We start from the raw sequence: 15,342 nt of genomic DNA on the forward strand, positions 1-15,342 counted from the left end.
CTATAACTTCTTAGAGGTCTGCGGTCCTTATTGAAAAGAATAAGACAGGATGCCATAAAGCAATAGAGATTGTATGTTCACTTTATTCTAATTCATGCAATTCGATAATTATGTAAAGAGTTATTGTAGACATTCATGTAGGATAACTTCGTTTAGCCACAGAAGTGGACTGGAGTCGATCTTAATTTCAGAGTACATGTAACGGCATAACAAGGGAAAGAACATAGATTAGCTAGAAGCATCAGGGAGCTGCAAGGTGGTAATAGTTCAATTTCTGCGTCATTTAATGGTAGATGTAATTAAGGGAGAGCAACCCTTGGTTTTTGTTTTCTGTTTTTATGGCCAATAGCAACCCTCGATTGAAGCCGCCCAACTGATAACTATTTCTCACCAAAGCAAGTCTGCCTTTTTTTTTGGCCATCAAAGAAAGCCTGCCTTATTCACTCCTAATTTACTTTGCCGGGTCCTTCATAACATCTCCTACACTACCTTTAAAATTATAGGTAATATCACTCAGAGGACCAAAATACATAAAGAAGAAAGTAAGAGAAACATGAAAGCAGAAGTTATCTGCACATTTGGGGGTGATGAGAAGGTGTGAGCTCACAATCGGATGAGCCACAGCTAACGGCTTCTTTCTCTACATATTCATGGGAGAAGAACGTGACGTCTCTTTTTTCCTCGACAGCCTTCAAGATCATCTCGAAAGCAGAGACTTCACATGGAATCTTGAGTACGCCTTCCTGTTGGAAGCCAAACTCTTCTTCTGCTTCTTGCAGAAGTAACCCGAATGCGGGGTGTCTTAAATGCTCAGTCGGGATCACAAATCTCTTCAGCTCTTTCCCCACTGAGACGGCCAAAAAGCCTTTGGGGACAACATCACTAGACGATGCCAAGACGTCCGAGAAGGAAAGAGTTCTCTTTAGAAACTTGATGCTTTTGCTGCCATTACCCATGGAGGTGGTAGTTGAACTGGAGTTGCTTGTGCTGCTATTGCCACTTCTGTTGGTGTTCTTGGAGGCGTTTGCGAGCTTTTTCCACTTCTTGAGGATCTGTTGAAGCCTAACAATGTCACTGATCTTGTTAGACTTCTTAGAATCCATGAAGCTGATGTGCCTTCAGGAATATGGGATCTGGCAAACTTCTCTTGTTTGGGGGTGGAACTCAAATGGGGGTGGTGTTTCGGGGTTTATAAGCTAGTTGAAGGAGGTGCTTGGTCAAGGTAATGGAATATTCAATTCATGTTCTACTCCGTTATTTAAGCATTTCATTGAAGATAGAGCCCGTCGGTTGCTGGTTGCAACTGCCTCCGATGAATAAATTAAAAGAAATAACTGATGCATTTGGCCTTTCTTTCTTGGTTTCTGTGACCCTTTTCATTGTATTTTGTCTTTCCGAGCCTCGGAGGAATGCAGATCCATATGAAAAGAGTCAGTACTGAACTACTATGCAGAGCTCGGCATTTTGTGCGCTATATTTTATTAACTGTAAATGTGTCTGTGAAGCAAAGTCTACAGATCTAGATAGATAAGCCGGTGCTCAGTCTCCTCTTCCTTACGAATATTACTGGTTCTTTTTGATTCAACTGTCTCAACAGTCAAACCGCCTAGAAAGGCATCATCCTCGTGCATGCTCCTCTTAATAATTGACCCTTCACAGCACATTGGTGTTGGTGTTTGGAGCTCTGGTTAGCAATTAAAGGCACTGATTGATGAGATATTAATCATTGGCGAGCTTTTCATGCACCCCTTTTGTTTTTTGGATTTTGGAATGGCCGAGCGGATCCTAGAAGCAAAAGGGCTCTGGAGAAACCCATGTGGCCTCCCCATTCTTTTTCTATCTAGTGCAAGGTATGGAATGATGTTAGATTAAACACTAAAGCCCACGGGGTTGACTTCTTATATAACACTGATGAAGCCAAGAGAACATGCAACCCCTTTCTTCAGCTTTTGTCTTCACATATTCGGCATCATCGGAACAAACATTGTCACCTTGTCAAAGCGAATTTACTTCGTTTCTTCTTCAGATAACCTTGATGCACATGATATGGTCGTGGTTTGCGATGTATGATTATCTTTTGAGAACTAAAAAGATGCTGTACAAAGATCTCTCTGGGAGATGCAGATATAGCTAGTGTACGTTTTTGTACCCTAGGAAGAAAAACATAATAAAATCCCATCTCCATATATTGTCAAGATGGTGCTGCAAAAAAAAAAAAAGAGCTAAGTCCATGTGGCTTGATCAGGTACCTCATAATCAAGAATATATAAAAATTTGAAGGGGAAAGGCTCTAATGAGGATTAGTACAAGTATAGTTTGATTAGTGGCGGGCTGGAAACAGTGACAAAACATGGTTGGAGCATCCTAAGATAGTTTGACCAAGTGGGGTGCTTTTTTAAGTGCCCAGAACCAGATAAAACAAATGATGCAACAGTTTATTAAGGAAATAAAGTGAGTGGCACTTGCCCGATTTGCAAGGGAAAGAGGAGATCTGATTGCTCGGTCAAACTTCAATGGAGACGGACAATTCGTACAAGTCCATAAAAAACAAGGGCTTTGAGCTCCAAAGCTCATGCTCGAGTCGATAAAGAAAAGGAGTATTCCATTGGAAGAAGCAAATGGCTGATTAAGTTAATCAACCCATGATTGCAGGGCTCATGTTGTAATCCCACCTCCCGAGGAGGGAGAAAGATTTCTTTTATCATTCTTGGTTTGGGGCTCTCATGGGTATCCCATGGCTTATGGTCTGCCTCTGCTAATAATTTGGATCTGGTGCACATGACCCCTCTTCATTTGAAAAATACAAGGAACCTCCTCAAATGCATAACTACAAGCATCTCTCTCTACGTCCCATCAGCTCATCTGAGTACCCGCACTGGTATGCATGTTGTCTGACGTAATATTTGATAAACTGCAACTTGGCCAAAAACAGTGGGCAATTGATGGGTCGTTTCTATGGGCCATCCCTAGAAACTAGGGTTTGAAAGCCAGAGCTGCCCATCAGCGTTTAGCTTAACGTGAAACCGAGTCTTTTGACCCAATACTTATAGATGACTCCCAGTTGTAGCAGAGAACCAAATTAAATTAATGCCGTCCAAATTGCACTGCAACGTCATCACGAAAAAGACTATTTTTAGACTACAAGCCATCATGATTCAGTTTTGAATCTAAGACCTCATGGCAAACCAAATCGAATCTTCTTGGTCGATTAGTTTGATCGTTTGGTTTCTTTTTTACACAACTCCATTTTGTTGAGTTATTGATTCAAAGGACCCAGATATCCAAATTTGTGGTCCTCTTAACTGTGTTAGCTACTGTAGATAAAGTGATTGACGGTCCTCCTATCACTTCTAATCTTTTTTTTTTTTGCTGTAGTGTAGAAAGTACAGCATTCTTCTATAGGTCTTCGTCGTCCGTTTGGTACGTATAATCCCCCTTGACGTGGTCCCTGTGAAATCAACTCGAGTTGAAAAAATCAGCATGTACACAAGAACACGATATGACTTCTCTTGGAGCTACTATGTGGAAGGACTACAATTCAATTATACGTTCGACTGAATTAAAAAGAAGAAAAAGGGAAAGAAGCGAGAGAAATCATTCGGGCAGAACCGGACGGATCCAGCAGCTACGGACGATGAAAGAGGGAGTGAATGCATCTCTGCTCTAGCTAAGACCCATCACTCACGTGATGAATATAAGTCTCCACATCTGAAAAAACTGAGGAACAGTGATGGGCCTCTTCCAGCCCAGTCACATGTCGGCCATTGCTCTTCGCAGGATTGCAGTGCAGCGTAATCCCACATGCGGACTGGGACGGAAAATCATCGCTTCTGAGCCGTGAACATGTTCACCATGGGCCAGGAACGACAAAACGTCAAAAACATGGGTACGCAACGTGCTTGGAGAAGAAGAAAGAGAAATATCTGTGGCTCCTGCAACGTTACTTCCTATACAGAGGCGTACAAAAACGCAAAGGTCAAGTGGGGGTGGCAATAGCAATGGCAATGGCAATGGCATCTTCAACTTTTGGAGGGAAAGCAACAGGTGAGCCTCCCTGGTCAATTCCATTTTTGTCTGCCCCTGCAAAAGCCTTCCTTGCCTTAATCGAACATGGATGGTCCCTCTTCATTGTCTTCTTCTTGGGTCAATTTCTCCCACTTCTTCCTCTTTTTAGGAGTCACATGTTTTCATTGAGCAAGTAAAATGCCCCCTCCATATTCACCCATCTACCTATCCTCTTGTTCTTGATCATCCGGACAACAACTTCCTACCTCTTCACTTGCATCACCTCAAGTTTATCTTTTGGTTCTTGCCAAATGTACTTCAACCTCCTTATAGCAAATTATCACCTTCTTTGTCTTCACTCATTGCAACATATAATGATCAGGGTTGTTCTCTCGTTATGAACCCCTTAAATTAGCGATGTTAACTTGAAAGGCATGTGATTCCGTGACCATATAATATAACGTTAAAGCCGATATTTAATAAATGAATCGTATAAATAAGATGCTCACCAAAAGTTGAACGACACATAAATATATATATTGTAACCTGATAGCCTTTGTTCGACAAATAAATGTTATTAGTGGATTAACAAAAAAATTATCCATCTTCGCAAAGAGCTATACTATAAGCTTTGCAGATGAATGTTAGAAAATATCTATCCATTATTACATAAAGTCTATAGAACGAAAATGATATTTGTTTAGAGGGTTATATGACACTGTTGATCATATATCATAAGTAAATTTAATTAAGGGCATAATTATTGATGACTCTTATGATAAAACCTTATATCTGGTTTATTTCGATTACTCTATACTTGCCGAGAGCACAGGATCCTACATTTGGTGTCATTCATATCACTTTACAGTGGATAAGCACAAAGTAAAGGTGAAATGACATGACTGCCAAAGTTTAACAAACAAAATAATTTAAAATGATCTAACTAGTATGATAGCACATATTTTGCTTACAAATATAAATTACCAAGTTAATGATAAATTACCCATTAACACAAATGCTTTATTGAAGAAAAAAATGAAATTTAAAAGGGCTCTAAAACATGACAGTGCATGTTTCATTAATATATGATGTTAGAGGATAATTAAAAAAGTTATATAACATGATGCCTTTTATATGACAAATAAATGATACTAGAGGATCAATTAAAATATTCGTTACTACAGAATTGTGGCTGATCTCTGATACTTAAGGTGAATGCTATCAAATCGATAAAATAGATGCTATTAGATAAGTATGAGAACTAATCGTGACAAAAATTTTAGGCATAATGATACAAATGATCCTTAAATTTTGACCCAATGTGTAATATGATCTTGAAATTTTATTTTTTTCAATATGGCCCATGAATTTTAGCCCTATGTGTAATGTGGTCCCTGAACTTTTTGGTACATGTTCAAACTAGTTTTTGGACTATATGAAAATTTTCAATGTTATCTCTAAACTTAAATTACTAGAACGACAATAATGAACATTTTCATATAATCCAAGGACTAGTTTGAACATGTAACCAAAGTTTAGGGACCACATTGAACAAATTAAAAAATTAATGACCACATTACACATTAGGCTAAAGTTCATGGACCACATTGAATAAATTAAAAGGTCAAGGATTAGATTAGACATTAGGCTAAAGTTCATGGATCACATTGAACAAATTAAAAGTTTATGGACTAAATTGCATATTGAGCCAAAATTCAGGAACCATTTGTGTCATTTCCCAAAGTTTTATAATGTCATATTTTGTCTTTGCCAGTATAGAATCATGTTAACGGGTCATCTTACTTGATTATGCATACTTCGCGTATAGTAAAAACTTGATAATCGTTATGATTAACCACATATACGAAGGTAACTCTCATCACTTTGCAATTTAGATCATGTGAAAGATTTGAATTGATATATAGATACAGAATATTATGAAATATTTACCAATAAATGATTTTAGATGATCATTAAAAAAATATGCATATAGTGTGATAACTTATATTTGATGAATAAATGATATTAGAGGATTGTTAAAAGAATTACACGTCATGTTTACAGATAATTAAATACAATAAAATTAATAAAAAAAATTCCGTATATATGAGAATCACCATTACGCAATATCAATGCAGGAGGAAAATATTTTTCTAATATAGTATATAATTTCATAATCAATTAATGCGCAATTTTATTATGACTCTTGTAATTAAGCGCATAACAATGGACAACTCTGATAAGATGATTTTTATTATGTTTTAAAATTTGTACTGAAGCATCGATAAAAAGGTTACCTATCCTCACAAGAATTTAATAGCACATTTATTTAATCAATGAATATTATAAAATGATAAAAGATGAATATGAGCTGATCAACAAAATACATTACCAGTAGTGCTTTCAAAATAGCTAAAAGAGAAAAAAAAAATGTGCCCAAATATCGCTTCACCAAGAAAGATGAGATTTATAAATATTACATTGGCATCTATTCAACCCGGTTATATTTGGCAATGCCAACTAACAATTTTTTTATTTGGGCCATATCTAACTTACACTTAATGTTGTCGATTTTCATCACAAGTGTCGCTTCACCGAGAAATATCAAATAAATGGGTATGGTTCGTTTTCCTTAAGTGTATCCATTAATTAACAAGAAGTATCAAAATACAAAGATAGATCAACAATCAACATTCAGCAGAATACTGAAAATATAATCCTAGATCCGCGCAACGCACAAGCATCTTGCTAGTTATAATGTATTGAAAAACTGCATATTCTTTTTATTGGCCTTAAAAAAAAATTGCATCTTGCTAACTCAATGTATCATATAATTTATTTTGTGATTGTCACCCACGTATGGGGGGGGCGGGCCATTTATAACCAGAAGTCCTGGTAAATGTAATGAGCCCAGTTGCCTCTTTTGCCCCCACAAATCAAAAGACCTCCCAAGCTGAGAACTTTCCCAAGTAAAACCCTAACAATCCACAAGAAAAGAGGCGGGTGCATGCCCCTGAAATCACTCGGTTCAAAGCTTGATATTTCCCTAGAAGGGAGAAAGAAAAGGGGGAAAGAACAGAAGCAGAACCCATCAATTTATCATCTCCCTCCCATCCAAAAAACATGGAGGAGTTACCATCCGATTCCACAGAGCAGCAGTATCTTTGTCGCTGAATTATCACCAAAGGGTCCATCATCGCACGACAGGGAAGCGATAAAAGAAGAGGAGGGGGGGTGGGGGGGGGGGGAGAGAAATCTCTGCTTCTCAAGCCAGTCCAATGACCCCCAAGTCTCCTTCTCAGGCACGTCAATCCATTCCTCCTCCAATCTTTTGCCCTCTTTGTCCTGAATTTCCTCACGCTTTTTGTGCTTTGCTCATATGGGTCTGTGAATATCTCTACACTCGTCATATGAATCTTTGAGGAGAAAAAAAAGGAAGGGAACCCAGAAAGAAAAAAGAGAAATGATATCTACTTGCATATTCTCTGTTCCTGCAGTAGCTTTAGATGTAAAAGTCGGTTTGATACTGATAAGAGCTTCGATTTAAAAAAATAAAATAAAATCATAATCTGGACATGGAATCACAGTCGCAGAAGAAGACTTATGGAGGGGCTAACGCGGGCTTTGGCGACGTCTATGGAGTGTTGATGCTCTCCAAGGAGATGATCGACCTTGACAAGGACCCTCCTCCTTTTGAGCTCCGGTTTCAAGTTCCCGACTTTAAGCTCGTCCTCAAAGTAAGTAGAGTGCTTTTTCTCTGGGTAGTTATTTTCTCTTTTGCACTCTGGACTTTTAGTCTCCAAGAAGTGTTTGATTGTGGATGAACACACGGTATATTCTCTTCCGAAGAATTGCCTTTTAAGTTAATAAGGAGTTACCCATGATTTACTGAGGTTATAGATGAACTTTAGGAAAGCAGGAAGTCACTTTTTATAGTTTGGGTTCCATGACACTCCGTTTTTATGTGTGTTTGATCGATTCGTGGGAAAATCTGACCCTCAATTGTCTATTTTCTCCTCCGAAATCTGCTCTATAAAGGTTGGTTGCTGAATAAATTGCCAAATGGCTGAGCACAAATATTCAACTGTGACTACAACGTGTAAATGCTTTCCCAGAGCAGAATCTTTGATGATCTTCATTCGACTTATATGAGATTGGTTGTTAGAGACTTCCCCATGGTTTGAGTTGTCATAATATGCGGTTGTCCCATTCCGGGGTCCTGACTACCCAGCTGATTTTAGTTATTGGTGATAGCCTATTCATTTGATTCCATTCTGAATTTTTTCTGCAATAAACCTGAGTGAGCTAAGTAATAGTGGAAGTATAGCTGTTGGCTTCATTGGAGATTACTGAAAAAGTTGTTTTTACGTTAGTATTCTGGATCTGGAAAAGCAAATCACAGATCAAGCTAAAAGTTCGTCATTTTGAATCTAGACTATATGTGCTATCTTTGTTTTGTTGTCTTTGAAAAGGAATGCTTGTCCAAGGGTTACAGTTATCTTAATATGCTGCTTCAACTCTTGGATTTCTCCCTCGAAATTTCTTAGGCACCTTTTCTCTCTTTACATAAACATCAGTAGATGCTCCTTTTCCTGTAGTCTTGCCATATTTGCGGCTTACCAATTGCAAAAGTCATTCTGCCCATTATCTGGGGTCGAATTTTTAAGTTCCTCATTCATTCTATGTAAATGCAGGATTTCTTCAGAACTAGAGAAGTTGGCGAGTTTCTTAGTGGGGCTTTGGCTGGAGCCATGACCAAGGCTGTCCTTGCTCCTCTCGAGACAATCAGGTTCAAATGGTTCTTTTGTCATTGAGCATGTTATTTGCATTTTTCTCACAATATGAAATTCCAAATGCTATCCAGTCACGCTTAACTAATTTGTAGACAGAAAGTATTCCACATTATAGCTTTTTTCAATTCTTATCATGTAAATCTTGTTCCATGGGCCCCCAATACATGTGAAGTTTTCAGTTGAGGTGTTTTCGGGATTAGGGATTTACTGTACTCACTATCTATTGGTCTCATCTCATGATTTAATTTTATGGGGGACATGTCTGTCCAGGAGAATCTGTGATAATTAATAATTGTAGAACTCTCTGACTAAATTTGCAAAACCCAACTTTTATTTCCAACTCCACCACCCTTTTAATCTGCTGAATTATGGTCCTTTGTACTCTGAAACTTTCGTATGGTGAGCAACCGAGTGATAGTTCTATTCCTACCCAACCTCAGCAGCTAAGCTGTTGAAAGTATTGCCCCTGGCTGCCTTAAGATTCATCATATGAAAATCTTCAAAATTTTTTAGCTTAGTTGTGGCTTGTAATTTGCAGGACAAGAATGATAGTTGGCGTCGGATCAAAAAACATTGCTGGTAGTTTCCTTGAGGTCATGGAGCAGCAGGGATGGCAAGGACTTTGGGCTGGCAATACAATCAATATGCTCCGCATCATTCCTACCCAGGCAATTGAGCTTGGAACATTCGAGTGTGTCAAGCGAGCAATGACATCTGCACAAGAACAGTGGAAACAGAATGAGGGTCCCATGGTGCAATTAGGTAGTCTGAATCTTAGGTTAAACCTTTCCTGGATCTCTCCAGTTGCCGTTGCCGGTGCAGCTGCTGGCATTGCTGGCACTCTTGTGTGTCATCCCCTTGAAGTTCTGAAGGTATCCAAACTTATGCTTCCATTCTGTGTGCGTCAATGTCTTAGCTTACTTTTGATTTTCATTGTTTGAGTTGTATGAAGACAGTTATCTATTCTTAATTCTCATGGTATCATGATGACATGAGAGCTTTTCAAAACTGATATTGACTTAATTCTCTTGTAGGATCGGTTGACTGTAAGTCCAGACATCTACCCTAGCTTAAGGGTTGCCTTAAGCAAGATCTATCAAGATGGTGGAATTGGGGCATTTTATGCTGGTCTTTCACCCACGCTAATTGGTATGCTTCCATACAGTACAAGTTACTACTTTATCTATGAGACGGTCAAGAAGTCTTACTGTTCAAAAAAGAATAAGAAGTCCTTGAGCCGTCCCGAGATGCTTCTAATTGGAGCATTTGCAGGTGAGAATCCTTCCATAGTGAAAATGCTGGTTGAATGATGCTACCCTAGTCATTTTCTTCTGTTACCTTTTCAGTGGTCTCCTGTATTTTTAGAAATTTTGGTCATTTAGGAGTTGCAAAAACCTTTGGTAGCATTTTTACTAGTTTGCACGTCTGAAAAATTTCTCTTTTCGCCCTTTTCTCTATCACTTTGCCAGGTTTTACTGCTAGCACCATCAGCTTCCCATTGGAGGTGGCAAGGAAAAGGCTAATGGTGGGAGCTCTGCAAGGGAAGTGTCCGCCCCACATGGCGGCGGCACTGGCAGAAGTCATTCGGGAGGAGGGTCTGATAGGGCTGTACAGAGGGTGGGGCGCAAGCTGCTTGAAAGTTATGCCCTCCTCAGGCATCACCTGGATGTTCTATGAAGCTTGGAAAGATATTTTGGTTGTCGGTAGACATCCCATGTAATGGCTCGAGAGCAAGTCACGTGTAACGGCGCGAGAACAACGTCCGGCCATATTTTTGTTGATCTGGGCGAGGGCTCCTTTTTTGAGAATTTTGCTGATGTAACGTGGGTCATTTATTTTGCCCATTGATTAATTTGTTCCAGCAAATTTTTATTGGAAAGGATTGTTTCCTTCTCCTATTTGACTTATTTTACATGATTTCCTTGCAATTTATAGAGCTTTGGTGATGCATTCGGATTGATTTCCTACTTCTCCAAAGAAGGAATATGTGGTCGGCGGTGGGTGCTGTTTTTGTTTGTTGATCATGTCGCCCACGGTGAGTAAGTGGGGATATTGGGAAGATTCAATCACCATAGATTTTAATTTAAGCACCTTAGTTTCTCTAACCATAAATTTTTGTCCGTAATAATCTTTTGACAGAAAAATTTAGAAGTACAGTGAAGTAATGGATTGGAAGAGGACCAGGAAAATGCGAAGCCACATAAAATATGGTAATGAAAGCCAAGCTGACGCACTGCCAATTAATAAGATATGTAAAACAGGAAACGGCTCAAAGTAAAGATTAAGAAGGCATGGCAAAGTCTACATGCTTTTAATTGAACAAGTTCCTCATCACTACACAGAACAGGTCCACCTGTTGGGACATTGCCTCTCTCCCTCGTTTCCCCATTCAAATGCATACCCAGAACTTCAAAATTTCAATTAATAGCCACCAGGGCAGTAGCATTGACCGACCATGCTCTACAACAATAAATCTATGATCCACCAATGACTGTTCAGACGGCTGCTGTATTGCCCATTGAAATGGAAGCAAGTCTTTTCAAGTATTTTTGTCTCTACACCAAGTCTAACCACCTAAACAATCTCTCCGATGACATTCAACAAGGAAAAAGTATAGGAGAGGGATCTCTATGCAACTTCCCATCAGACAAATCCAGTTTCTTCATCTTTTCTTCGCACCAGAACAATTGTCCTTTGACGATCCTCTCCATCTTAAGAACCATGGAACATAATTTCACGTCTATGAGGGCAAACAGCAGCTGAACGTCGTCATCTCTTTGAGGCCATGATTTCTTCTTCCACCCTTTCCTCCTCTTGCGCAGTTCCTTCAATTTCACAGCTTTCTGCATATGGCAGCAATCAGACCGAAGCAATTACAAAGTTTAAAAGTTTACTAGCAAATCGTATTCACTGCCAGTAAACTAAACACAAACAGCTGCCAGTTTATTCCATCTAACTGATGCGTAGGTTCCTAAAATGCAAACGCCAATCCTGCTGCAATAACAATCTTTTTCAAGAACTTAGCCAGTCAGATTACAGCTGTATCAGTCATATAGCAGTCTACAGAGAGAATCAACATGAGAAGACTTCGAGGAGATCCCAGCAGCAACAGTCACTGGTTATGCTCAAGAACCGAAGGGACATCAAAATGAAAAATTGAAACTTTTACTGGTGAGCGGATATAAGCAAACAATATCAAGAAAAATACAAATTCCTATGCCAGAAAAAAAAAATGAGAACTAATAAAGCCTGTAAATTTGAAATACAAACGAATCAAAGACCAATGCAGGAAAAGCAATACGTAACGAGTAATAAGAGAAACTCACCTTCTCAAGAGATGACTGGACCTGCTGTAGGGGGCTAGCAAAATGATTCTGATTTGCAAACAAATGTAGAACTCCAGTGGACTTCCTCTTGTCCATTTTCAGGAAAAGATGAAAAGTGAGGATGGTATTCTCCATAATTCTGAGGAGATCCGGTGCAAGAACCAATTTATCTGAGCCACCTTCTTCCACCGCTTTCTGCTCTGAGCCTGTTGTAGCACAAGTATTAATATAACTTTTACAAACATAAAGTCCATGTCTTCCAGTTATTTTATCTAATTTCCATGTATACCATCAAGGCCATTACCTTGAATATTTGGAACCTGAAGAAGTTTAGGCAAGCTTTTTCTTGCACGTGCATAAATTTCTGGTCGAAGACCCTGTTCGAAAGGTTCGTTTTCCATAAACCTTTGGAGTAGAACATGAAATTGTTGAAACTGTTGAGCACTGCGGCTGTAACATGTCATATTTTCAGGCTGGCCAGAGATCTTTTGGCACAGTTGAGTGTATTGGCAATGAAGTGCCTCCCATGTTAAGCAAGTTTGAGCTAGATAAGCTGTCTCAAGATCATCATAAGGATTACCTTCTGACTGTTGCAGGTTCTCCATTTCTTCATCAGGCTCTTCAATCTTCTTCAAAGAAAGACAGCGAAGGGGAGAAGTAAGTTTCTTAGATGCAGGTCTGGGTGATGGTGCCAAGGGAACTTGCGGAACTGCAAAACAAGAAAATACAGACCATATAATTGTTATCAAACTTCCGGAAGCCACTTCGGCAATGAATGGACATCTCTATACAAATGAAGATTCGATTTTCAATGTAAAATTAGCATTCACAGGACAGCTTGAAGTACATCCAGACTCCATACCAATCAACTATGATCATGTGTGCTCTTTCACAAGAATAAATGAAGCACCTCCTCATACCTCATCCAATTTCTCTCATCAACAAACAGAAGATACTGTATTGGTCCAAACAGAAAAGCTTTTTTATTAACAATAGATGAGGAATGCAAATTCTTTCTTTAGCACATATTAAATCATAGCAATACCAAAAACACTTACAATGGCACCAAACGAAAGAAACCAACTGCAAGACTCCTAATATAGAAGTCCAATAGAATCTAAGAGAAGTTACTAATAAAATGATTGGGAAAAAAGAATCCTGACAACAGAGAAAATCATGTCAGTCCATGTGAAAGTAATCAAAGCATAAAACCATCAGCTGTCACCAAAGTACCATGTTTTGCATAAGCATTTAACAGGCCTAACATGAAAACCATAACAAATTACCGGCTTCGCTGAGCTGCTGTGTACTCAATCGATCAAAGAACAGCATCCCCTCACAGTACTTTTCATAAAAAGCATCAAATCCACCCCACCATTGTCGACCTTCAGCTTCGACATCTCTCCACTCACTAGAGCTAGTCTCTCCCTCTTCACCCTCTTCCTCGTCATCCTCAGGGCATGAGTCCTCCTCAGGAATCAAAACCAGAAAACTGTTCCGCCTAAGTTCTTTCAACCGTCTCTTCACTTCATTCGTTATAAAGTCGTCGTCGTCGTCTTCATCCTCCACATCAGCAACATTATCCGTGGAGACCGACTTGCTAAAATCATCAATGCCATTTTCATTGTTTGGTTCCTCTTGTGGCGGGATGGACTTCCCCTCAGTATCCTGCTCCAAGATAGGCTTGCGGGCTTTCCTGAACTTCTTGACTTTGAAAAAGTCCATCCTGACTCTTCCTTTTATGTTGAATCAGATCGAATCCTCAAGCAATAGCTCAATGCAGTTCTTACCAGTACCGAGCCTTATGTCCTCTGGTAATAATATTCGATTAGATCAGAAAGAATGCCTCATTTCCTCTTTTTCTTTTTTCCTCCTGAACTTGAATCAGACCTTGCAGGATAAATCACAGACCTATCAGATGGGAAAAATCAGCAGGCAAAGCTTACCTCAGCTCCACTATCTAACCAAAAAAAGCTTTGATTTTTCGAACAGCACTTACGTTAAATAAACCGAAACTCTCTCTCACAAACTAAAGTAACAGTGGCGGCATCTCCTAAGATCCAGCAATTTTTCCAGCAAGTCTACAGCTTTACTCACGAAAGAGAAAGTACGAACCAGGAGGTCAAAAAAATCAGCATTTTTGGCGTGCCCAAGATTCAGCATTTGCGTCACGAAGCCTCAGAATCATCCACGGCTTCAGCAGAAACCTCCACGAACCAAGAAAGCAGAAAAGGGAGAACCCATAACCCTCAAAAGATCCGGCATTCGAGATCCCACTAGCTTGTCGATGAACCAGGACTAGTAGGCAGAGAAGATCCCTTTCAAGAACCAAGACATTGCCAAAACAAAGAAGAAGAGAATGCGACCAAGAAAGAAACAGCTAAAAGAGAACTGAGAAGTAGGGTTTGAAGGAAAGAGGGATGGGTGTTGCTGGTCTTGGTCCTCGGCGAACCCAAAACAGAAAGACAGTGAAACGGAAATTGGAAATTGGAAAATGGAAATTAGCAAAAGAGCAAATGCTAATGCTGAGTAGAGTGAGTAGGGGAGAGTGATTACTGTGTGTTGGTGTTGGCAATAAATGGTACGCGATTTTCCTTTCCTACGATAAAAGTGGGTGAAATGTGATTACTGATTAGGGAGAGAAAGTGAATTGAACGGGAGAAGGTATTAAAAGCACGAAGCCCCAGAGAAACATTGGGAAGCAGTGTTCCAGTGTCCGGACCTCGTGCAGAGAATATTGTCAGAAAGTATGCTTTATCTCTCCCTCCCTCCCTCCCATCACAAAAACCCAAAAACCCAAACCCAAACCCAAACAAAACCCCGCGCTTTTGGTTTCGTGAACCTGGGGAGAGCGAAAACACATGCTTGTCCTCTGAACATTGGCATAATGACAGCCACGTCCCGACTTTCTCGAGGTCAAAGGTGGAATCTTTATGAAAGAGAGACGACAGCCAAGCCAACCCAAGCGCGAGTTAAGGATCATCAGGTCAGGCTCTCATCATGTCCATCCTTCTTTGTCACGCTCACTCATGGAAAGAAACTTCTTTGTTACCTTTTGTTTAACTTATTTTACTTTATTCTTCAATCATGCCATAAAGCGGAAAAGAAGTGTCAAGTCAACACTTGGTTCGCGGGAATCCATTGAAACCTTCGAATTGAATTAGCGCGACAAGATTGGGACAGCAATGCGTGCCGGGGAGACAGTCAAATCTCTCGCT

General features: G+C 39.6%; 3 protein-coding genes across 8 annotated transcripts; 1 reads left to right on the top strand and 2 right to left on the bottom strand.

Moving 5' to 3' along the window:
- Positions 1-486: 486 nt before the first annotated feature.
- Positions 487-1,103, bottom strand: LOC115689047 (protein SMALL AUXIN UP-REGULATED RNA 51-like). Its single transcript, XM_056320620.1, has one exon. The coding sequence runs from the start codon at positions 1,101-1,103 to the stop codon at positions 567-569; it is 537 nt and encodes a 178-aa protein (XP_056176595.1). The 3' UTR covers positions 487-566.
- Positions 1,104-7,253: 6,150 nt separating this feature from the next.
- On the top strand, positions 7,254-10,758 carry LOC115689113 (probable mitochondrial adenine nucleotide transporter BTL1). Of its 2 annotated transcripts, none has more exons than XM_030615089.2 (6): positions 7,254-7,307; positions 7,593-7,742; positions 8,700-8,794; positions 9,337-9,670; positions 9,833-10,070; positions 10,268-10,758. In XM_030615089.2, exons 1-6 carry the CDS (start codon positions 7,284-7,286, stop codon positions 10,516-10,518), a joined length of 1,092 nt encoding a protein of 363 aa, XP_030470949.1. In that variant the 5' UTR covers positions 7,254-7,283; the 3' UTR covers positions 10,519-10,758. The 2 variants fall into 2 exon arrangements, with proteins under 2 accessions (XP_030470949.1, XP_030470950.1); XM_030615090.2 differs by having other exon boundaries at positions 7,599-7,742.
- Positions 10,759-11,196: 438 nt separating this feature from the next.
- Positions 11,197-14,886, bottom strand: LOC115689122 (uncharacterized). Of its 5 annotated transcripts, none has more exons than XM_056320358.1 (5): positions 14,681-14,886; positions 13,411-14,014; positions 12,429-12,833; positions 12,125-12,330; positions 11,197-11,641 (listed from the first exon to the last, which is right to left on the bottom strand). In XM_056320358.1, exons 2-5 carry the CDS (start codon positions 13,847-13,849, stop codon positions 11,396-11,398), a joined length of 1,296 nt encoding a protein of 431 aa, XP_056176333.1. In that variant the 5' UTR covers positions 13,850-14,014; positions 14,681-14,886; the 3' UTR covers positions 11,197-11,395. The 5 variants fall into 5 exon arrangements, with proteins under 5 accessions (XP_056176333.1, XP_056176332.1, XP_056176331.1 ...); XM_056320357.1 differs by having other exon boundaries at positions 13,411-14,035; positions 14,402-14,886; XM_056320356.1 differs by having other exon boundaries at positions 14,240-14,886.
- Positions 14,887-15,342: the final 456 nt, after the last annotated feature.

This window comes from Syzygium oleosum, unplaced genomic scaffold (assembly GCF_021117445.2).
Source record: "Syzygium oleosum isolate NSW1041296 unplaced genomic scaffold, Sole_v2.1 Sole_v2.20, whole genome shotgun sequence".
Classification (NCBI taxonomy): Eukaryota; Viridiplantae; Streptophyta; class Magnoliopsida; order Myrtales; family Myrtaceae; genus Syzygium; species Syzygium oleosum.

Coding starts and splice junctions, on each gene's coding strand:
- LOC115689047 (XM_056320620.1), bottom strand. CDS start 1,103: ATGGATTCTAAGAAGTCTAACAAGATCAGTGACATTGTTAGGCTTCAA.
- LOC115689113 (XM_030615089.2), top strand. CDS start 7,284: ATGACCCCCAAGTCTCCTTCTCAG. Junction 7,743..8,699: donor ACTTTAAGCTCGTCCTCAAA/GTAAGTAGAGTG, acceptor ATGTAAATGCAG/GATTTCTTCAGAACTAGAGA. Junction 10,071..10,267: donor TCTAATTGGAGCATTTGCAG/GTGAGAATCCTT, acceptor TCACTTTGCCAG/GTTTTACTGCTAGCACCATC.
- LOC115689122 (XM_056320358.1), bottom strand. CDS start 13,849: ATGGACTTTTTCAAAGTCAAGAAGTTCAGGAAAGCCCGCAAGCCTATC. Junction 12,331..12,428: donor TCAGGTTCCAAATATTCAAG/GTAATGGCCTTG, acceptor GTGCTACAACAG/GCTCAGAGCAGAAAGCGGTG. Junction 11,642..12,124: donor TCCAGTCATCTCTTGAGAAG/GTGAGTTTCTCT, acceptor TGCCATATGCAG/AAAGCTGTGAAATTGAAGGA.